Source organism: Calliphora vicina, chromosome 5, assembly GCF_958450345.1.
Source record: "Calliphora vicina chromosome 5, idCalVici1.1, whole genome shotgun sequence".
NCBI classification, from domain to species: Eukaryota; Metazoa; Arthropoda; class Insecta; order Diptera; family Calliphoridae; genus Calliphora; species Calliphora vicina.
This window is the reverse complement of record NC_088784.1, coordinates 110,834,114-110,858,283: the sequence shown is the minus strand read 5'-3', so window position 1 is coordinate 110,858,283 and position 24,170 is coordinate 110,834,114. Positions and strand designations below refer to the sequence as shown.

Sequence of the window (24,170 nt, the reverse complement as noted above, 5' to 3'; positions counted from 1 at the left end):
TGTTGGTAAAACAGCGGAGAATAAAAATCAACTCAACATATGAATGTCGTACACTGAGAAACTGAAAGAAAGAAATTTTGTTCTCTGAGATGTAAACAAAGCAACAAAAACATGATTATGATACTTTGTTGCCAATAAGACATCAGCCGACCAAAACAATCGAAAATTGTTTCGCAGATGTGAATAATTCTTGATACCGAATAATTATGGAAAGGTTAAGCTACGTTTCCGCATACACCGCAAACGGCACCGAAAACAAAATTCCATACATTTGCACCGAAAACAAGTTCGTTTCATAAATCGGCAACGAAAATTGAGAATGAAACGGCACCGATCAGTAAGTCCCGGTCCACACTGTGAAACATTTGCTGCAAAACATTTTTAAATTCTCTTTTGAAACTGCATTCGTGTCCACACAGTGATGTTTTTGCTTTTCAGTTTTTGACATTTCTGTACAGTACGAATACGAACTAATAAATGTGGATGACATACTCAAAAAAAACTTCATGTACATGAAACAAAGTTCCCTTTTTCATTCCTCTTTCCCCTTTCATCAACAAACTCAAATGTTTTGCAGCAAATGTTTCACAGTGTGGACCGGGACTAACGAAACACCTGACATTTGGGGCCGGAAAGAAAACAACTTCAAGTTGGTTGTTTTCGGTGCTGTAGGAAAGTAATTATATTAATTATTTTTTTATATCAAATTTAAAGAAAATCTAAATGAATAAAAAAATAAATTTTCTTTATTGGAAGAGGAAAAAATTTTGTCAAAAAAGAATTTCATTCTATTTAATGTGCGACATTCAAAATTAAAAAAATAATTTCGTTTCTGTTTTATGCCGCAACGAAACTGAAACGAAAACAATTCAGAAACGAGACGGTGACGAACACCAACGTTTTTCAGTTTCAGTTTTCGTTATCGGCGCCGATTACGGTGTATACGGAAACCCAGCTTTATATGGGTTGCTCTCCATTTAGCGAGTTCACTCGGAGGACTTTTTTCTGATGACCATATGACTCCTATGGTCCCCGTGAGAACCAAACGGTACTTCTAGTAAATTTGATTAGATTTGATTAGGTCTCTGAGACAGTCCAGATCATGAAAAAGAGATGTAATAGTCTAAGCTCTTGTAAGGCCTGGCTGTCACATAGAAGGTGTTGTACCGATTCCTCTTCCTCCTCATCTAAATAACTAAACAGTACCCAGTAAAGATTCCTGGTCCTATCCTTTGTCAGAGTGGACCAGATAATTCTGGATATTCTACAAGTGATGATATTTGACCACTTGAGTTCAGTCTCTCTCAACGCCCATTCATGTATCAAATTCGACACGGTCTCCAAGGGAGTGTGAGTATTCCTTTGCACAAGATACTTCATTTCCCCGGATTCTCCCATGACCTGTTAACCCATGTTAACTCGGCGTAGTGTTTTCCTATTTCTGCCAGTAAATAAATACAATTGAGAAGACTTTTCGACCTAATTACGTTGGGGTTAAGAGCCTTAGATATGTTCGAATTTTCGAAATTCAGTTCTAGAACAATCTGAGATATGGACAATCTGAGATATATCAAAAGCTCCAGTTCATTGGAGAAAATTCCTGAGCCCGTTTCTGTCTTTGAGCCATTAGTGTAGTCAATCTATCATACCTTCCCTTGTCGGTATACTGAGCTTTACTCGAAATCTTCCGAAGAGTATCATCCAGTCGTGGAGGTCTGAATTCTGGAAAGGGAAAGTATTTTAAAATAACTAATGATTCGTTATTAATTACTTTATTGAACCTTTGAGAATGAAGGTTTTGATGCCAAAAACTGAGCGATAGTCTTTCTCAAATATTTGCATTTATCAATTATCAAATGATCGCGTCAGATGAATTATTTTAGATCTAGAAAAGTTACTGATCTACTCCGAAATTTTTAAATGTTATAAAATTCTGGGTATAAGGTGTAAAGTTTATAAAATTGATAAATTTTAAATGTTTTTCTTAAAGAAAAGTGTGCTGGGAAACTTTTTTTTATTGTTGCAATTTGATTTGTAACAGTTTTTCTTTATTATTTCAATTTTGGATTTATTTTATTTCTCTATACATTTATATGTAAGTAGTTGTTGCTCTTGCTCTTGTTTTTTTTTGGTTTCTTCTGTAAATTATATATTGTTGAATTAAGTATTTCTTTAGAAACCAACATCAAGTTTATAAAAATGAAAGGAAAATTAAGTTTCGCTTTCAGCTTTTTTTTCACAATTTTCCTAAAATTCTTTCACACACAGCTAAAAACCGTAAATAAATCTTAATCTTAAGGCAATTGGAGAAAAAAGGTCCTTTAATTTTTTGTTAAAACATAAACGTTTGTTGATGGCTGGCTGGCTGACTGTCTTTCTTTTACATTACTTACTTTGAACAACAATTTGAAACAGTTGAAAAAACGAAATGAGAAAAATAAATATGACAGCGGGGTGCCAAACAAAATTTATTGAGAAATCTAAGCTGGTATCATGGAGGTATCGTGATGGAGGTTGTGGAAGCTGAGCAGCTAAATGTTGGCAACAGTCATGAAACAAAGGTGATGACAACGTCGTAGTAAGTGAATGAAAGGGAAGAGCATAGAAGAGCAGTGAAGGAGTATAAGGAGATTTGTAGAAAATTGAAAGAAAATTAAACTGACAAGATGAAAGTTGAGTGAAAATGTTCGTATTGAATGAATGAATGTTCTATAATTGGATTTAAGATTCTTTCAAATTGTTCTCTTTGTTCTACTTAAAAATCCATTTCACAAGGCTATGAATTCATCTTAAAAATAGACGTTGAAACAACATCTTAGTGTCATACACATCCCCTCACACACTCCCACACATTGCTCCACACTTTTCTAAGATGCTGTGTAACAACACTCATTCAAAACTATTTAATATTGCCTCCACCACCACTACACCACCCTTCCCTGTATTGTAGCTTGTTGCTGTTGTAGCTTATTTCCGTTTTTAGTCTTCTTTTCTGTTTTTGTTTAAATCTTACAAATTCTTAAGTAAACACAGATACATACATGTAAAGACACTTATACTGCCATACATTTACACTTATACATTGTACATACATAAATACATATGTACATACATTTTCCGGGTATTTATTCCTTGCATTTCAGTTCAAATTGTAGTTGGAAGAAAAAAAAGAAACGACAAGTAAACAAATACAGCCAAAACAGCAGCAACATCATGATGATTGTATTTTAAGCTTTTTTGCTTTACTTGATATAGCCCTCGTGGAAAAGCTTGAAAGAATCTATTCTTTCCTAAATTTAACCTTCATAGGCTTTTCGGGTAAAATTTGACCCATATTGAATGAGTTAAGAAAAAAATTGGCAAAACAAATATATATGGGGCATTTCATGTCAAGTGAACCAACTTTTGAAATCGATGTCTTCCGATCGGGATGAAATTTGCACCAAGGTTAGTTCTATTGGATAGTAAGACACAATTTTCAACAAGATCGGTCGAGAACTCTCTGAGTTATAGGGGGTCAAATTTTGACACATGTAACTTATTACCTATTGTTCTTAGCAAAATGTGTCCCAAATAGTTTAGATAGCTCTTTCTTCAATCTTTCGAAAAAAAATATTTAAAAAAATAAATAAAAAAATTTTAATATTTTTTTTCCGAAATCAAAAACTTTTTTGACTTTTTTTTTTAAATGGGCTTAGATATTTTCCTTGAACACCTATTTGGTCGCTTAGTGGGATGCGAGTGGGATATCTATCAAAATAAATATTTTGTAACTCAAAACATACAATTTTTGACTTTTTTTGCAAAATCAAAAACTTTGTTTTTTTTAGTCAAAAGAAAGCTTAGGTCCATTCCTTTAAGATATTTTTAGTCCCTTAGTGGGATGCGAGTGGGATATCTATCAAAATAAATATTTTATAACTCAAGAAATACAATTTTTGACTTTTTTTTTGCAAAATCGATTTTTTCTTCAATATGGGCCCTTTTTTAAATTTTTTTTGCTCAAAAGAAAGCTTAGAAATAGAAAATATATATATATATATATTCTATTTGGGTCTAATTTGACCTTAAGATCGTTAACGTCAGTAAATTTGAAGACCTTATGAATTTTAACCAATTAGAGTTATGTTTGAATTATTAATATCAAAGAATATAATGGTAATATCACGAAATAAATCCTGCTGTCGTTAATATTGGAAGAACATTTCTGATTGATGTTCAATATTAATGGAAGCGCTTAAAATTTCAAATCTGGGCATTACAAATAAATATTACAGAAATTTGAACGCTGCACCTTTCATCATCTTGGTATAAGGCTGAATTTCTTTGAGAAACAGTATAAAATAACAGTATACTGAAGAAATTATTGAACAAACTTGCATTTTTCTTGAAATTATGAGAGAAATTGTCCTAATAATACTTGGAGTTTATTTTCTGGGTGTGTGACTTGAAAGTGCTGGATTTTTTTTTCAGATTTTTAGCTCTTATTTTGAAACATTTGTAAAATATCAATTTATTCAAAGTATTAGCCCTAACAATGGTTATGACATTTTCATATCTTTCTGGCAACATGTGGATTGCGATCCAAAAGAACTGCTGATCTTTCGAGGACAAGAACGAATCCATTTTTTTTTATCGCAAGTAATGATTCGGTGCAAAAATGATTTTCTTTTCTAGCGTTGAAACATAATTTCGGACATGCAAAATAGTCTTTCAAGGTCTCTCGGATTCAATTCGTATGGAACCCAATTTCGGATGAGTTCTGCTGCTCGCAAACTTTTTGAAATTGCTTATTGACTAGCTTCCAATGATTCTGCAAGCTCTTGTTGAGTTTGGCAGCAATATTCATGGAGACAATTCGTAGGTACAAAATTCGACATTTTTGAAGCAAAAAAAAAAACATTATTGTTTACACTATAATGTTCAATAACTAAGTGTGAATAAATTACAGATATGCACCCATAGAATAAACACATAGAACGGAAGGAGAGAGTAATATATTGTTACGAAATTGTACTTGAATTCAAATATAACGATTTTAACGGCTGATTTAAAAGTAGCATAATGCTTTCAAATAACAGTGCTGTAGAACTGTAACATATCTGTGGGCATTATTAAATAAATGCTTTCAGTTGATTTGATCGTAAGTTGGCAACGCTGTATTCGATTTCGAATATTCAGTTAAAGAGCATTGTAGAAAGTACACCACAGATGGCGTATGTATTAGAAACCTCTAGACAGTTAAAGAGCTTTCTAGATGGTAATGCAGTGTTATAAATAGTGGCAGAGGTTGCAGTCGTGAGTGAGTTGATCAGAGACGCTTTTCGAAGAAACATCATCTAAGTGCCTTAAAGTGTGTTGTGTTTTTTTCAAGTAAATTCGTGTACATTATAAATTGTGTCTGTAATTCTGAGAATTTATAAACGTGTATAAGAAAACATTGAGTGGCTATTTAATTCTGTGATTGTTGTACATTTTAAATAAATAATGAGTTGTTACAATTTTTAAACTACTAAACGGCTTTTATTTGCAATCAAAAGTATCCGGTTTATTTAAAGGAAATAAACCAGCGATTTGAAAAGGTTAAAACGTAACAATATATGGAAAAATTACTCTCTTTTCAAACATACGGGTGATACAATAACAAAATACATGCAATACATTCTCATGAATTAGGTTTTTGACAACAGACTTAGGTTTTTGGCTCTCAGTTACCTATCTAGTTGTTGTCTATGTATGCACCCTTCAAAATGACATAAAATCCTTAATTTTTTACAATTTGTTAAACAAAATTCTGAAAAATTAAATTTTTCTTGCAAAAGATTTAAGTTCGAAATTGAAAAATTTAGGAAATTGGACTCATACATGACACAACATAATCATAAGAAAATACGTTCTTAATAGTACAATTCCTGTAACGTCAAACAAAAGAAAATATGAAAAAATCAAAATGAAATGATATGTCAATTAAAAAAATTATTTTCAAATATTTCTTTTTGGAAATTGTTGAAGAAATATTTTCATAGTTTGACATTGCAGGCGTAAATATTAAAAACTCTCCATAGCGTTTCTACCTTGTAACACCCTGTCTATACTTGACAAATATTCATCATAACAATAAATGACATTTGTTGTCAAGACAAAGTTATCTAAGCAAAAGCACTAACAATTTTATCACAATAATACTAATAAATGGAGACTATACCTGATAATTTTTTATCTAGGCAACCATTTCGAAGTTTATCATGATAAAAATTTATCAGGTATAACAATGGTGTAATGATTGAACAATATATCATGACGTTTTTAAATAATTTTCTTGAGTTAGATATTATTTTTACAGCCTAAACATTTTTCGAATATATATAAGTTAGAATTTTCAAACATAAATGAAAATATTGCTTCAAAACTCTGACTCGAATATTCGTATAAACTTTATATGCAGCATGTAGAAGCACAGGGAAAAGTACAAAATGAAGTGTTTTTTGTCTTGTTTTACTCATGTTGGTATTAAAAAGAAAGTTGTTGCTGCTGCTGTTAATAAAGAAAAAAACAACATCCATACAACGCCATACAAAAAAAGTGAACGGAAACATATTAGAACATGATGTTATAGAGTGTTAGTGTCGCACTTTAACTGTAATTTTTTGCATGTATGTACGAACAAAGTGTTCGTGGGGTAGTGTGTGCACACAACAACAATTCTCTAGACAGAAATGCTTCAATACATTCGCAAATTCCCTGCAAAATATCCTTCTTATTTGTTATTCGATACCAGGATAACAAAAGAACAAAAAAAGAAGGAAAATTGGAAAAAAGTTTTAAAGAAATGCGTTCATATATATGCCAAAGTGTGTGTGAGTGCGTTTATCTTGTATCTAGCTTGGAGTGCTAGAAAATTTTACTAAGAAAGCGCCACTAGATAGATAGTAGATACACTCACTTGTTACAACATGCTCATGCACGCACGCACGCAACAAAACGAGGGCTTTGTCAAAGTGAAAGCTGTGGGATTAAGTACAGATCCCAATGAGTAAATAATGCAACAAAGAAATTTAATTTCGCGTCTTATTCTTTCAATATATTTCATTCCTTTTCATTCCATTTTATTTTATTTTGTTTGCTTTTCTAAGTATTTTCATAGTTAAAGCACAAAAAGATCTTGGATAGTGGAAGTGGGTGTTAAGGGTCTCATTTTTAAGAACTTGTCAAGAATATGATGGTGATGCAGAGGTGTGGTGAGGTGTTACATAGAGAGAAAGAGAGATAAAGTGTAAAATAAAACACCTCATTGTATTATATGATGTTTAAAACAAATTGTATATGATGTGCCAAAGATATTAAGAATAAAGAAATGTTGATTTAGAGAAAATAATAAAATGGAATGCTATCAAGTGTTTTGTTTCTTTTTTTTACTAATTTTATTTATCGAAAACAAATTCATTTTCTATATTAAAATTGTTATATTAAGAGGGAATGCTTGTTGTGAATCTTTTGAAATTAAGTTTCTGTAAGAAAAAAAAAACTTGTTGATTTCAAGCAAACTAAAATGTCATTCAATCTTAAAGGTGTACTTTATATTGTGTTTTAAGAGGAGGAATAATGAAAAATAATTTATTTCAAGATCAAAGATTTCAATTTATATTTACAAAGCGAATATATATTGGAAGTATTGTTGGCATATTCTAAAATTTAGATTATAGATTCTAAATTATTAATCCTCATAGAGGTACAGTGTGGGGATTTATCGTCTACGGTGAAAATAAGTTCATTGATGCACTTTTGTCTTTATAATCCACTTTGAAAATCAGAATAAAATTGCAAAATAAATAAATTTTTAGCAGAGCCAATACATTCACTTCAAATAACATTAATCACTCTTAAATAAAAAATAAATAGAAAATATGAAACTTTCCAGTCGAAATGTCAGATATGAATTCTGTTAGCACATTATGCTTTTTTCTGTGTTGCAAGCTGTTGATTGTACAGTTAAATAACTGATGTTTGCCCCTGGTGGCTGTGAGTGCCGACCACTGATTTGTATACAATTTTACATTAACCTAGTTCTTTTAATACATTATATTTGTAATATAAACAACAATTTTAAAATTACTTTCAGTAGTTATTGAATAAAAACTCGTATTAGAAGAAAAGATTTTTAAATATTTTTTTTTTTAGTTTAAGGGTGCTTTAAAAATACTAGCTTTCAATTACATATTATTCCATTTACCACTTAAGCGCTGTAAAAACACTTTAATTTCTATAAATATAATGTTTTCCAGTGCATTCAATAATAATATAACTGATAAAAAGTATGAAGTATTTAATTTAATGGTTTTATGTATTTTGTTTGATTTATTTTACATATTTTTAATATTTTATTGCAAATAAAAAACGTGTAATAAAAAAATTTCAACATATTCAGTATAACAAACATTAATATGCTTATTTAAAACGGATAAAGCTTTAAGGAGAATCTATGAATTTGAATTGAACTATTTTCAACCTTTTTGGTGGAATGTGCATTTTACATTTCCCTTTGAATGCTGATGTTTATATCTTCAGTATGAAGTTTTTACACTAACTATGTTCTTATCTGTTTACTATATCATTAATTATAGATAACCGTATTGTGGTTGAACTAAACATAATGAGATTGTACTCAATGATATTATGATTGTGTAGCTATCACAATATGATCATGGTTGTCTTATAGTTATGATATAATATAGATCTCTTATTATATTTATGCATAACCATCTTATGCTTTGGCTCAATCATACTCTAATTCTGCTCCAACCATAATATAATAACACTACTATACAAAAACAAAACATTTTGGGAAGGGCTCCTCGTATTAAATACATTTTTATATAATTTTGATACGCAGATCACAAATATTTCAAACATTTTAAAATCGTATGGTTTGTTTTTGAGATACTTTCCTTTTTATGTTTTCTCTAAAAACCTTATTTTTCATCAGTTTTACCACAAGAACATGATATTTAAGAACAAGTCTTAACAATTGTTTATGGATGTAAAAACTATTGAAGTTAACTAATTTTACTCAATTAATAATTGAGTAAAATTAGTTATGTTATTGGGTGCATAGAGAAACATAGAGCGGAAACTAGGAAAAAACTCAAACAAAAAAAATACTCAAAATAATCACACATACGTGTGTTGTTTTTGTTTTCACATAGTTTTGTCTACAAATACATTCTCAGCACTTAGGTTTCTGACAACTGAGTTAGGTCTTTGACAGCAGAGTTTCCGCTCTATGTCTATTCTCTATGATTGCGTGTATAACTTCAAAATGCAGGATAACTTCACAGGACGTGACGTGTCATTTGAACCCGGTTTTTTTTTAATAACTTATATGTCATTTTGAAAGGTACATATCTGTCATTTATTCTCCCTTAGTTATTGAACATTAAAGGCTCTATAATATAGAGTAAACACCAAAGTTTTTTTTTTCGAAAATGTCGAATTTTGTACCAACAAAGCGGGTGTTGCTTTGCTTATTTAATTTAAAAAAAAAAACTGCTGCTTAAAGCACAACGATTGCTCACCGATGCTTATGGTGAATGTCTTTCATCGGTTTCAACGTGCGAGAGATGATTTGTTCGGTTCAGAAGTTGTTATTTTGACATGAAAGACAAAGATCGCCCAGGCCAGCCAAAAAAATTGTAAGACCAAGAATTGGAGGTGGTCAATTCCGGCCAAAAATCTATAACTTCTTTATTTCTTCATAAAAATTTTTGAAATTTGGTATTTGTATTGAGAATAACATAACCGATCGATCTATAAATATTTCGATGTTCAAATACAGGGTTTGGCCAAAAAATCATATACGTTCTAAAAGTATCAAAAAAATTGCATGTAAGTGGTTGAAATTTAGTCCAAAAATAAAGAATAATATGTGATCGAAAAAAAATTGTTCATTGAAATTTCGGATTTAATATACAGGGTTTGGCCAAACATTCATGGACGTTTTAAATGTATCGAAAAAATTAGCTTATTCATGTAAATGCCTGAAATTTAGTCCAAAAATGAAGAATAGCATAAGTGATTGAAAAAAATGGTCGTAAAAATTTCGGAATACATTTACATGGTTTGGGCAAACTATCATGGACGTTTTGAAATTATCGGAATAATTAGGTTATTCATGTAAATGCTTTAAATTTGGTGTACATCTAAGAACAACACACTTGATCCATCGCAATATTAGAAATTGCATACATGGGTTGGCCACATAAACATTGACATTATAAAAGTAACGAATAAAGTAAGTATGTAATTTATGGAAATGGCTTCAATTAGATTTATAATTAAAAGTTACATAAATTATCCTTGAAAAAATTTCGGCATACAAATACGTGGTTTGGCCAAATCAGCATAGATGTAAATAACTCTCAAACTTACATAATTTTTTAAATTGATCAAGAAATAAAAAACAATGTGTAAAATATGAAGGTACTGAAATCGTTCTGGTTATTGGAATGGCAGATAATTGCAGCTGAAATTTATAGCACTTACTCTTGATACTGTACAGTATTAGATGTAATTTACACTTAACCTCTAATAGCCCCTTTTAATTTGTTCTGACCTTTCAAACTTTTTTTAATTTAGTTTCTATAGATTTAAAACTAGTTCCTAATCACTTCACTTTTATATAAAAAGAACACGCAAAAACTCCGTAATAACCACGCGGATAGGTTAACTGCTAACTGTTTTATAAAAACATGTGATAATTTGCAACAAAAAAAACTATAAAGAAAAAAGCACAGGCTACTCGATTCAAAAGTAAAAAAAAACATTTTTCTAATATTAAAATGAAAAGAAAAAACCTTTGACTTTACATCTCTATAAATAACCATATAATAATTTTATAGCCAAAATAATAATGCTACTGTTTATTCTGAACAGTTAAGAAAAATTTACCATCAAAATTTTATAAAAAATAAAAAAAACAAAAAAAAACATATTTGGCCGGAATTTACCACCGTGCAATGGTTGGCTCAATCATAGCCTGATTGGTCTACAATAATAAAAACAAATAATTTTAATCTTTAATAATAAAACAAAGGTTGAGCTGGAATCATAACATCGTTGGAATCAACAATAACAAATTTTTTCCAAAATTACAAGGTCATACCAATAAATTTTGATAGAGGAGACAAAAAAAAAAGACACGTGTATCGGCGTTTTGAAAGTTTACATCTGAATTTCATTTGAAGGGGGGTTAAAGTTTCCCAACTCTGGCACATTCTTATTGTTAATCGGCATAAGAAACTATGTGATCCTTACATTTTAGGTATAAAATGTGTTCAGAAAATTTATGTAAAATGTCAAGGAGAAGATTTTTGTAGAACATGTTAACCCTCTAAATCCTGAAGACATGGGTCTTTTTTGTCCTTCTTTTAAAAAAGAGTAAAAAACATCATTAGAACAGAGATTTATGGGGTAAAAATGTTTCGCAAAAATATTATCCGTGAAATTTTACAATAAGTCCCTGAATTCACCAAAACGGAAAATCCAACTAGAAAGTGATGTACAGTGTAATCTTTCGTTTCTAAAATTCTCACAATTTATAGAAATGTTGTACAGTTCACTTTGGTTAACACGGTATGTGAAAGTTACAAGTCTCTTTCAAATTAAGTGTTATTACTAGAATCTAACTAGTAGGTTGGCATTACACTAGTTATGTATGTGTATTATACAAGTATTATTATCAAGATATGAGCCGGCAAGTTGAAAAATTTCTGCACTGTTTTCAAATTATAAATCAAACGCTTAAATGAAGCACGCTTTACATCTTTCTGCCAGAGTATTGTAGCATTTCTGTTTAATTTTGTTTTTGTTAAATTTCATCTGAAGTATTAAAATCTCTTAAGAATGACTTTATTGTATTTTGTTCTGTAGTTAAGACGATGATTTCAATTGGTATGAGGGTGTCAATATAAATGTTGAGGTATTCTATGATGTGTAAAAAAGTACGATGAGAATGGTTTGAAATGTCAAATATTCGACAAGGATTATTCTCAATGAAATGAGTTGAAATGAAGCTGATGATGGCGACAACAATAGCTACAACACTGGAGTCGTTGACAACAATACTCAACAGCTGACGATGGGGCTGATATCAATATATGTACGTACGAAAGTACAAATTTAGATAATAAGAAATACAATTTTGCTAAAATCACAGTACAAATATACAAAGACACACACAAAACTGCAAATGATACTGCGACAGCGACATCAACTACGATTACTTGTGCTGCCATCGAAAAACAAATTGAAATTTAATATTTTTTTGATAATATTACCACTGCAAGGAGATAAAGAAGAATAAAATAAAACAGCATCAAAGTGAGGGAAATTAACATTTGAACTGTAATTTGAGCTGTCGTATTTTCATGGATTTCACTTCTATAGAAAACGACATTTGTTGTTGTTGCTGTTGTCGTCTTTTCATTTACTTATATTAAAAAAGAATGAATTTAAGAGAGACTATGCTAAAATGCTGAAAGAAATAATGCGTTTAATAAGATTTTCCTTTTTTCTGGGTTTAAATATAATTGTTGTAAATTATAGCATACTTTTGTGCTGTATGCAAATACATACATACATACATATTGTATGGATTTGTATTTGTATGTTTGTGAGTGTTAGTGTGAGTGCATGGAAATGTTTTAAGCATTTATAAATATGGTGATAAAAAGTGGAAATAATTGTCTTATTATAAATGAGAAAGGAGTGAGAGAGAATAATTGTCGTTTTTATACCATTTAATACCCTTAAGATATGCACACTCAGCCAAAATGAAAGTGTGTGTGAATGTTTGTTAAAGAGCTGCATGCCAGAAGGACGTGTTACAAAAAAACACTATTTTACAACATAAAAGCTTTATAATAATACTTATGCCATTTTCCCCTCTATATCCTTTACTTCCGTTTCATGTTTTTGTTATTTTCCCCATTTTTTGTTCAGTTTTGTTTTTGGCATCCCTTTTTTTAATGCAGGGACAGACAGACAGACTACTCTTCTACGTACTGCGATGAGGTTGAAGTTAATGGCTGTAATTATGAGTTTAATCTTTATGCAAACTTTGTCTATAAATGAGATGAAGTATTTAAAAACGAGAGAATGCAAAAAAAAAACATTCAACTGGATTGAAAAGTTTTTACTAAATAACAAAAATTACAAAAAACAAAAAGAAGCCAAGTCAAGTTACACTAGCTAGCATCGCATGAATGATGACAAAAAAACATGCAGAGTCACGTAAAATGTATAAAACGAGTGAATACGCCGAGATTAATAAGCAAATGATGCAGGAGGTTACATACAAAGTGTAGTTATGCTGTTTATGTGGCAGGCGAAAGGGGTAACAGAAACTTTCTAATGCACACACACACTTTTCTAATGAAAGTCTAAAGATATTATATTTCGTTTTGATAGAAAATAATGAACTAAAAGAGATTTTAAGTTTAATGTGCAAATAAATCAAGCAGCTTTCTAGACAATGACACATGAGACTCTTATTTAAGATTTCCACGGCTGCATGCAGTTCTGCCTAAGCTCAGAGAGATCCAATTTAAATGGAAAATAAATGGTAACGCATACAATTGCGACTTAAGATAAATGAAAATAAACATTTCAATGTAGGTTTTATGGGAAAATGTTTCTTTTGATTACAAAAAAAAGAATTTATAAATAATAAAGCAAATAATTTCTGTAAATAAATTCTATTTTATTACAGGATTTAATGTACAAATTAGTTAGATAGAGAGAAATAAGTGAACTAAGGTATTAGAAATCATGGATGTAATATTTTCAACCTTGAGGTAATAAAACTAAAATTTTTAATTACTTTCATTAGAACGAATTTGCTATAGAAAATATAGTTACACATAAAATGTACAAAATCTTATCTTTTAACTCTCTCGTGCCCAAATAGTGTGCAACTAATCCTAATCATATCTGGTAGCACAAAGCATCTGGGAATTATTTTGGATTCGAAGATGTCATGGAATAATAGCACTCAGAAGATCTCTGACTGCTGCAGCCATATATAGTAGTGTGGTCTGGAACCGGATCAACTTCGGCCTAAAACCATATGGGTGTCTACACGACATACAATACGAGTGTGGAATGTCTGAGATATTTATACACCAGGACAATCTCGATTTTTGACCTATTTTTGATCTATATCAGGATTACTAAGTCATTAATATAGACAATATGGATACATAATGATAGATATTTTAAAGACCTTTGCAACGTATATAACGCTATAGTAAGTCGGACATACAATGGATCAAAATTGGGAAAAATATTTTTTTATCCGAATTTTTTTTTTTCAACAAAAAAATATTTTTTTGACGTGAAATTTTTTTTCACTAATAAATTGAAAAAATTAAAAAAAATATTTTTTTTTTAAATTTTGTTTTTATAAAAATAGTTTAAAGTATAATTTGGTGAATTATAGACAAAATAATTTTGAAAAAATAATTTTTAACCCTCTAACCCGCAAACTTTAAAAAGCCAAAAAAAGTTGTCGAATTTAGGATAATTATGATCCAATAAACTCAGAACATCAGAAAATTGAGATTAGGAACGAAGTGCAAAAAGGTGAAGAGTGCCTTAACCTTGGCTTTACCAATACCCACCCGGGTGACCACATCGTTTTTATTGGATTAACATTTTTTTTAATTTTGTTTCGATTTAAATGAATTATGTATTCACTGAACAAATTTTAGAGTTCTATAGAATTTAATAGAAACATTTTAAATTTTTATAAGGTTTTTTCAATTTTTTAAAATTTCGTTCGTCGCATATATTTATAGAAGTGTAGTGTCACCCGGGTGGGTATTGGTAAACCATGAACATAAAAAACCTTTGGTAAAGCGAAGGTTAAGGCATTGTTGCCGGTTAGGTGTAAAAAAATCCATAATTATGATACGATTTTTTTGAAAAACTAATGAAAAAGAACTAATAAAAAATATTTCGAATAGATCAGGCGACTATAAGTCAGTAAAATTTTGTTTTAAAAAAAAATTACACACACACGTGCTAAAATTATGACAAAAACTAAAAGTCAGAATGCATTTCGACCTTCGAGGGAAATGTTAACAAATCTGTAACTAAAGTCACAGTTAAATTTAAAAAAAAGAACTTATTATTACTTTTTGAGATAATTGGTGTTTTGTAATGCATGCCTTGAGGCACTCTTGCGGGTCAGAGGGTTAATATAATTTGTATGCAATTGAATAAAATGCTATTGAAAATTTGAATGTTTTTGGAAAATCTGCTATCCTGTCCACGGACAGGAAAAATTAAAAGGCAAATTAAATGTAATAAAGAATCAAGGTCTCTTTCACGATGTCGAATGATTCTAACAAATATGTATGAAAACTATTCGAAAGAATTTTAAAAACTAAGTGTTTTTCATACAAATTTTTTCGTCTCATTTTTCTTTCGACATCGCACAGTGGTATGAGAAAAAAAAGAGGGAAATAAATCTGTAACTTCTAAACCCTTAGTCCGATTTGAATGAAATGCGCAAACGGGAAGTGTTGTCGAGTTTAAGTTTTGAATCTGGACCTTGTGAGCCTACCAGGAGCTGGGCCAGAGGTCGCCAAAGTAGGACACATCGGGTATTGTCAATTTTAAAAATTATCCTATTTCTTCGTTTGTGCTCCGATTTCAAAAAAAATTTCATATATAGAATCTTCTCATCGAGCATTACATAAATCTATCAATTATCTCTTATTGCTTAGGAGTTATTCGAATTTGAAAATTAAATTTTCAACATTTTTACCCACCCTACTCCAGTTTTTTGATGACCGCGGTTCTAAATATTTCCAAATATTTCCCGATTTTCTCCATTTTTTCTTTTATAGGATTAACAACAGATCTATATATCAAATAAAGAATGAATGGTTTAAAAATCATGACTAAGTCCAAAGTGACATGCATTTGAATTTAAAAAATTAAAAAATTTTTCGATTTTTCGCTATTTTTTTGAGAAAAAAGTACTTTTATTCTTTCTAAGTTATCTGAAAAATTTCTAAAAGTATGTATAATGAATTTGTACTTTTTGAAAAACTAACTTTACATCAAATATTCTAAATTAAAAAAAAATATATAATTTTTGATACCGATGGGACCAGGTCCATTCAAAAAACGCCTACTTTTTCTGTAAAATTCAACTTTTGGGCAAAAATTCTCAAATCGGATAGTCGATGTCAAAAAATAGTAATCCATTTTAGATGGACCAATATGTTCTTAATTATTTTGTAAAGGGTTCCGATAACCCCACCCCTGGTATGGATATTATAGCCAAAATACGAATTTGGAATTTTTTAATACTTTTTTAGGAATTGCGGGATTCGTGATTCCTGATTACAAATTTCAAAATTTGTTTTATTTTTCCATTTTCAATAAAAAAATCTATATAAGTGTAAAATTTCATTAAAAAATATTCATAAATAAAAATTTTATTTCAATTTGAAAAATTTGTATCTATGCAAAAACTCAATAAAATTATTTTTTTGTCATATTTTTCAAAAAATTAATTTTTTAATTGTCAAAAGTTATATACATTGTTTAAAAGTAGACAAAATCCTTTATCCGTTGATATATAACATGTCTACCTTATGTTTTTTACGTGGCAAATTAATTAGGGAAAACTTAGCAACTTAAGCAGATAATTTACCTAACATAGAAATTCATAAAAAAGCATGTTGCCTACATAACAACATTTTTATGAATGTAAATAACAGTGCTAGGTAAATTCTCAGCGAGTTGTTAAGTTTTCTCTAATTAATTTGCCACGTGAGAAGATTCTATGTATGTAATTTTTTTGAAATCGGAACACAGACGAAGAAATAGGATCATTTTTAAAATTGACCATACCCCAGGTGTAATACTTTGGGGACCTCTGGCCCAGCTCCTGGTGGGCTCATGAGTTCCAGATTCAAAACTTAAACTCGACAACACTTCCCCTTTGCGCATGTGAAATTTCATTCAAAGTTACAGATTTATTTCCCTCTTTTTTTTCTCATACCACTGTGCATCGTGAAACAGGCCATTAACCATTTTTCAAACTCATTTCAAAATGTTGACTTTGATTTTTTTCACGTATAGATGGATTGATATATTGTCTTTAGAAATAATAAGATATTTTTAGAAAAATATTTGAACAACAACTTCCGAAGATATTTTCGAAAGACAAAATAAAGTTATGATAAAAAACGAAAATTTCAATATTTAAGCTCTAATATATTTTAAACTGTGAGAGATAATTTAGTAAAATAAACAGGAGTTTCTTTACATTTTCACTTGTTTTATAACAAAGTTGCATTCACTTAATATCTCTCCATATTTGTAAAAGTCACCAGATCTACATAGCTTTGCAAATTAGAGGTGGTCGAGTTTGACATCCTGTATCTCAACATGTTTTTCAACAAGAGTATCACAAATTGTATTTCTCCTAGCATCCTATGTCGGAACAGTAGTTTATAAGATTCAGATTTATTACTATTTTTTTTCGATCGACACCAATGTGCAACATACAGAGAGTCTCAAAAGTGAGTAAGCACCAGTGAATTTTTTGTTTTGTTTAAGATCATGAAAATCATTATAGTCCGACTTAAATTTTTTTTCTTTAGAACCGATACTTATAAATTGTAATCGATGGATAGATTCTAGGATTTTCATTATCTTAAAAAAAAATCAAATAATTTGTGGTGTTTACTCACATTTAAGGATCTTTGTAGGTTGTGAATTGAACATATTATTTACAACTATTCGAGAAATAATAAATCACTTATTATTTATACTTAAAATTTATTACTAATTTCAAAATGAATAATATTATTGTAATCTCTTGTAATTACAGATTCCGAAATATGACCAAATGATAGAACTGGTACACCATGGTGTAACCCTGATTGCATTTTTAAGCTGTAGTTTTAGAAAAATTCTAAAAGAGTTGACAAATTTTTGTTTATTGTACTTTTTATTTATTTATACAACATTTTCGAAGTAATATTTTATAACAAAATTTCCATTAATGCTGGTCTTAACAATATTTTTATGTTTTTATTCACTACTAATATTTTAATCCCAAAAATAGCGATCAATTAGAATTTAATATTTATGAAAGTGTGTATTTGTGTATTTTTTTTTTTATTCAAATGTCGTTTAGTAATTTATGTACGAATATGAGTGTAATTCATAAATTGTCGCCTTTACTAAAGTTTAGTTAAAATCGTACTTTCTCTTTAGCGTTTCGTAAATTTTCATTTCAAATTATGTTTAAGTGCCGGAAAATGTTATAAATCTGGGTTAGCCATTCATTCGTTCGTCTGTCCGTTCATCCATTATTGCCAAGTAAAGCAGGCATTTGAATTCGCATTCGTAGCTGTGTGTGTGTGCACAATACAGCAGTAATACATGCATAAACACAGACACAAACAAATAGAAATATAAATATGTATGTATATGTATGAATGTGTCCTTGTATGTAGAATTATACAATCCATTTAGCCATCCATGTTATTTAAGCTTAGGAAGGCACTTATGGCACCATTAATCAATTTACAAATCAAAATGTTTCATTTTCGTATGCTACATTAGCATTTTGTTGTTGCTGCTGTTGTTTCTTTTGGTTTTGCTTTGTTTTAACACAAAACACGACAAACAGCAAGAAAAAGCAAAATGAAATGAGGAACCATCATACTTAGCAAAAGTGAAAGAGCCAGAGCACAACATAAAACAACAACAGTAAAAGCAATAGCAATAGCAGAGGAAGTACCTTAGAGGGTTTCATTTCCAAGGTCGACAGGATATGACAACAATGAATATAAAAACAATAACAACAATAAAAACAACAGTGGCAGGAACAAGCCATGTTCGTTTTCTAGTACTTTGTATTCATGATTAGAACAAAAAAAAAAAAAGAAACAACAAGAAACCATCCATTCCAGCACACAATCAGCCAACCTAACAAACAAATAAATGAAGGAGCAACTAGCACCAGGCGAGACCATTAATATTAAGGATTTCCTAATATTATTCTTGTTTTTTTGCTATTTGTTTTTCAGTGTCTTTAGAGAACTTTTATACGATTTCATTTATCCTGCATTTCGAAAGCAGGATGTCTTAAATACGTCAATGCTTAAGGAAATCGATTATGTCGAATGTCTGTCTATGTGTACGTGTGTCAGTCTATCTTTCTCTATGTGGACAAGTGTTAGTGTGAGTGCGTGTAAGTGTGTATTTATTTGATTGAAAGCATTTTTTGTACTTCTTTCCTGAGACAATAGGCAAGGGTCACATTACCGGATAATTTGTTATTTTTATTTATTTATTTCTTCCTCCGCTTTGTTGCTGTTTTTTTTATACATATTTTGAGCAACATTTGTATTTATTTACGAAAGAAAAATAAAATTTAAGAAACAAAATAATAATACAGATGGCCTATGAATTCAAAGTAATTTTTTTTTGGCTGCCTCTTGTCAGGGACATCACACGACAAATAGAAAATTGCACAGTGGTATTGAAAATAAAAGGAATTTTGAGCCACCGATTCAAATGCATCTCTAAGTGTTTTTAAGGACTGATTGAACATTCCCTAGAGTAAAGGGGACTTACTAGGGTTATTATTCGTATAAAAAATTAATCGAATAATCGAGAAAAAATATATTTTTTATTCGAATGAATAAAATTTTTCAATTTATTAATCGTATAATCGAATAAATTTATTTTCAAGCTAAAATTTAAAAAAATATATTATAGTTTATTAAACAAACATTTATTACAATAAAAAATTGTTCGATTAATAATTGTCGATTAATCGAATAATAAATTTTATTAAAATATTCGAATCATATTTTCAATTTTCAAACGAATAATCGAGAAAATTTTAAAAATTAATCGATCACTCGAATAATTTGAAAAGTTATGAACTTTTATTCGATTAAAATAATACTAGAATAATTGACAACAGAAATAGTCAGGTAATAGTTTGCTCTAGGTCTGGACCATATTCGATCACTTTATCTTTTTTTACAAAACATGATTTCTGTATAAAAGCTACAATGCCCAAGTAGATTTATGACATTTCCATTATTCCTATTTTTATGATTAATCATCATTTGCTCCTGGTGCTGCGTTTTTTTCCTTTCTATCATATTTATGTATGTATGTGTATATTTTTAAAATAAAAATATTCTATTGTTTTTAGTCAACAAAAAACAACATAAATATTTAACAATATTTTTTCATTTATTTCACAGGCTCTTAGTTTTGTGCTGTCACATTATTGCACAAATCAGAGTATGCGGGTAAGTACAGATCTAAAGATTTCTTTTAATATAGTGAATATTTAAAATTAAATTGAATTAAATCAAAATAAATAATGTCATTTTTGCTGTCAAAGTCAATGAAAATTGAAATTTATGCTAAATAATTTAAACAAGAAATACACACAAATTTCCAAATGAACGCACAATAACTTTCAAAGTAAATCAATCGATTGCAAATGTTAAATGCATCAACAAATTTATATACTTAATACATCTTTGTTTATGGTTGTTGGAGTTTAACCACATTGAAATTAGCAAATATTTGTTAACTAGAATATACTATTTTATGTGGGTTTTCATAATTAAATCTATGTATTAAGGTTTTTGTGAAATTTAAGATTTTTCAAAAATATACTTAAAGAAATGTCTGTAATAAGAAAAAACTGCACGCAGAGAAAAAATATAGTTGTAACCATTTCAATATTTTTACAAGTTTTTTATCAATATTATAGTCACAGTAACTATTTATATGATTGTGGTAACTATAATATGGTTAATTTGTGTTTCACATGATTGTATCAATCATATATGTATATGGTTACAGTAAACAAGTATATGTTTGTGACAGATATATTTATGATGAATCATTATATCATAATTGGGGTATTCACATGGTCTACTATTTGGTGATATTGTCATAATGTCCTAATATATTATGATAGTTTTAACAAATTTTTGTTGTGTTTCAAACTAAAAAGTTCTCAGCGTTAAGAACTATCAAACAATTTCTTTACACACGCATAAAGAAAATATAGTTGGTTACTGTGAAACCATTTCAATATTGTTACAAGTTTTTTAACTATATTATAGTCACAGTAACCATTTACATGATTGTGGTAACCATAATATGGTTATTTTACGATTCACATGATTGTATCAACCATATATATGGTTACAGTAAACAAATATATGTTTGTGACAACCATTCATATGATGAAGGACTTATCATATTATGTTGCTCTCGGCTTAAGGCTTATCATAATCTGAGAACAACATATTATGATAAAATTATTCATCATAAATATGGTTGCCACAAACATATATTTGTTTACTGTAACCATATATATGGTTGATACAATCATGTGAATCATAAATTAACCATATTATGGTTACCACAATCATGTAAATGGTTACTGTGACTATAATATTGTTAAACATCTTGTAACACTATTTAAATGGTTACAGTAACCATACCCAATTATATTTTTTCTCTGCGTGCAAATACAATCATTTATTTTCAACTTTCCTCATTACATGTGTCAGGCAAGGATTTAGATCTACCATTTCGGAGGGAATTTTTACAATTTTCTATTTCTGGAAATCTAAAATGTAATTGGATGAAACTTTTTACATTTTACTTCTTTAGAAAATTTTTATTTTACTCATCAGAAGTACTGAAATCACTAAAGGTGAAATATTTACCGTAACCGTAACTTTCCCCAAATAATTTACATACATGATTCATACATCAATATATCCGCTATTATCGGGAAATTTGGCCAACAAATGGCTGAGATATAGGAAAAAACCAAGCCTTAGATTTTTGAACTATTTATGATCTATATCTGGATTAATAAGTCATTAGTATAGACAATACGGATACCTAATGATAGATATTTCAAAGACCTTTGAAACGACGTATATAACGTCATAGTAAGTCGGGCCTACAGTTTGTCAAAATCGGGAAAAATATTTTATAACACGAATTTTTTTAAACAACAAATTTTTTTGTCATAAAGCTTTTTCACTAATAAATTTAAAAGAAAACATATTTCTTAAAAAATTAAAAATTTTTTTTTTTTAAAAATTATAGCATTTAACAATATTTCGTAAAAGATATAAAATAATTGCTTAAAGATGGAGCATTAAGAATTCAAAATTGCTAAATTTCCGAAGATTTAGTACACAATTCTTAACACATTTCCTATTAGCGTCCACAAATAAAAATAAATTTAAGCAGACCTTTTTCATATTAAATAAAAATTTAATATACACCGGTTTTTTTGAAGACAAAAACCGAAACCGTTTAACCGCATTTTATAAAAGGCAATAATCAAAACCGGTTTATTAAAAAACACACTTTTTCGGTTAAACCGGAAACCGGTTTTTTGGACACTCTAGTGAAGGGTATAGCTCTCTTACTTAAATATAGCTCTCTTACTTGATTTAATCTGACTTTTTGTGGTTAGTACTTAAATAGGAACCAGTAATACTATTAGAGCTTTATGAAAATTTTCTTTAAAGCTAGAGAATTGGTTGACTTCATGGTCCCGGTTGTTTGATTGCACCATTATTAACACATATAAGATCGTGAAGTCAAATTAACTAATCAAGTAACTATTCCGGGAGCTTTATGGTAAAGAAAATCATGAAAATCGGCACATAAATGGCGGAACTATGAGCACAAAAATCTCGATCTTGGGAAATATTTTAAGGTACATATATCTCGAAAACTGTACAAATACAATATATATTTACCTAATGAAAGATATTTCAACTGGCTTTCCAAACCCTTACACAAAAGAAGTAGTTAGAGTGCTAATTCGGCTGATCTTAATCTTTTAGAAGAATGTTAAGTATATGCAAGATATTTGATAGAATGAATCTTAATTTTTCTCTAAACATGTGATTTGAGGTAATATGTGAGAATCAGTAACAAAATCGATTTTGATTTTTTGTTAAAAAAAGTCCGTTGGTGTTATAGGTAACAATATAAGATTCAGCACAGTGGAACTCTTACTAGTTATTAATTACAGTTTTTACTACATTGAAAAGCTCCCTGAGGATGTAGAAATTTATAAAAACTTTATATATAGATATGTATGTATATTAAGCTTAATACACCATTACTGTGCAGATTTGTTCAACCCAAAATAATTTATAAAATCATAAAGTTTTTAGTCCATTGTTGTGAATTTTACGTAAAAAACGGTATACTTGTTTGCTAATAGACTCTGCAGCTGTAGGAATTCCCTATTGTATTGTACTGTCATCAAAAGTGTCATTTTATAATCAATCACTTTATATTTTTTTTTGGTCTATTTTTCTACTAACCAACCATTGATTCATTCAATTCATTTATTTTTTTTATACGTTTTTTTGTTATTTTGCGTAAAACCACAAATACTCTTTGGTTGGCACAAAAAAAAAAATAAAAACGAAAGCCCAAAAGGAAAATGTTCTTAATAAATTGGTTATAAAAGTAGACAAAGAAAAAGGAAAGAGGAAAAATACAAACAACTAGAGTAGAGAAAAAAACAATAACAGTAACTGTAACAGTAACAGTAAGAATAAGAGTGTAAAGAGTAAGGAGTAAGGAGGAGTAATAATAATCTCGTACTTACCCATAAGTTTCATCACTTCTTTGTGGCTTATGAACACGTTGAGATAACCACTTGACAACAAGGGATACCAAGCAACCATTAGGCCCCAATAGAGCAACCAAAATTTGGCCATTTGGTTTAAGAAAAGATGTCGATAATATTTAAAGAAATTGAACAATAATTTTGTATCCTTTTAGTTGTTGGTGTTGGCGTTGCTGCTTTTGGTATTTTTCTGCTTAATAAATATCGATGATGAGAGGTTGATAATGTAGTAGTTGATGAAGAGAATGAGTTTATTTAATCTTGATGAGAAAAATCGTTGAAATGTGTCCAGAGTTGTTTGAGTTGTGTGGATGTAAATTTAAAAATTCATTAAATTTTATTTAAATTGACAATTTATGGTTCATTCAATCGTTTCGGGCGGGCAGCATTCAAAGGCAAACGTTGTATAGTGACCAATGGAAGGATG

The 24,170-nt window shown here is 29.5% G+C and overlaps 1 protein-coding gene across 1 annotated transcript in view; it reads right to left on the bottom strand.

The window, feature by feature from the left end:
• The window catches only part of Drl-2 (Derailed 2), a 76,178-nt gene extending 52,275 nt beyond the window's left edge, over positions 1-23,903 (bottom strand). The window contains exon 1 of the mRNA XM_065512544.1: positions 23,723-23,903. Coding sequence (XP_065368616.1) covers positions 23,723-23,834 — 112 coding nt within the window. The 5' untranslated portion in view covers positions 23,835-23,903. The remainder of the gene's footprint in view (positions 1-23,722) is intronic.
• Positions 23,904-24,170: the final 267 nt, after the last annotated feature.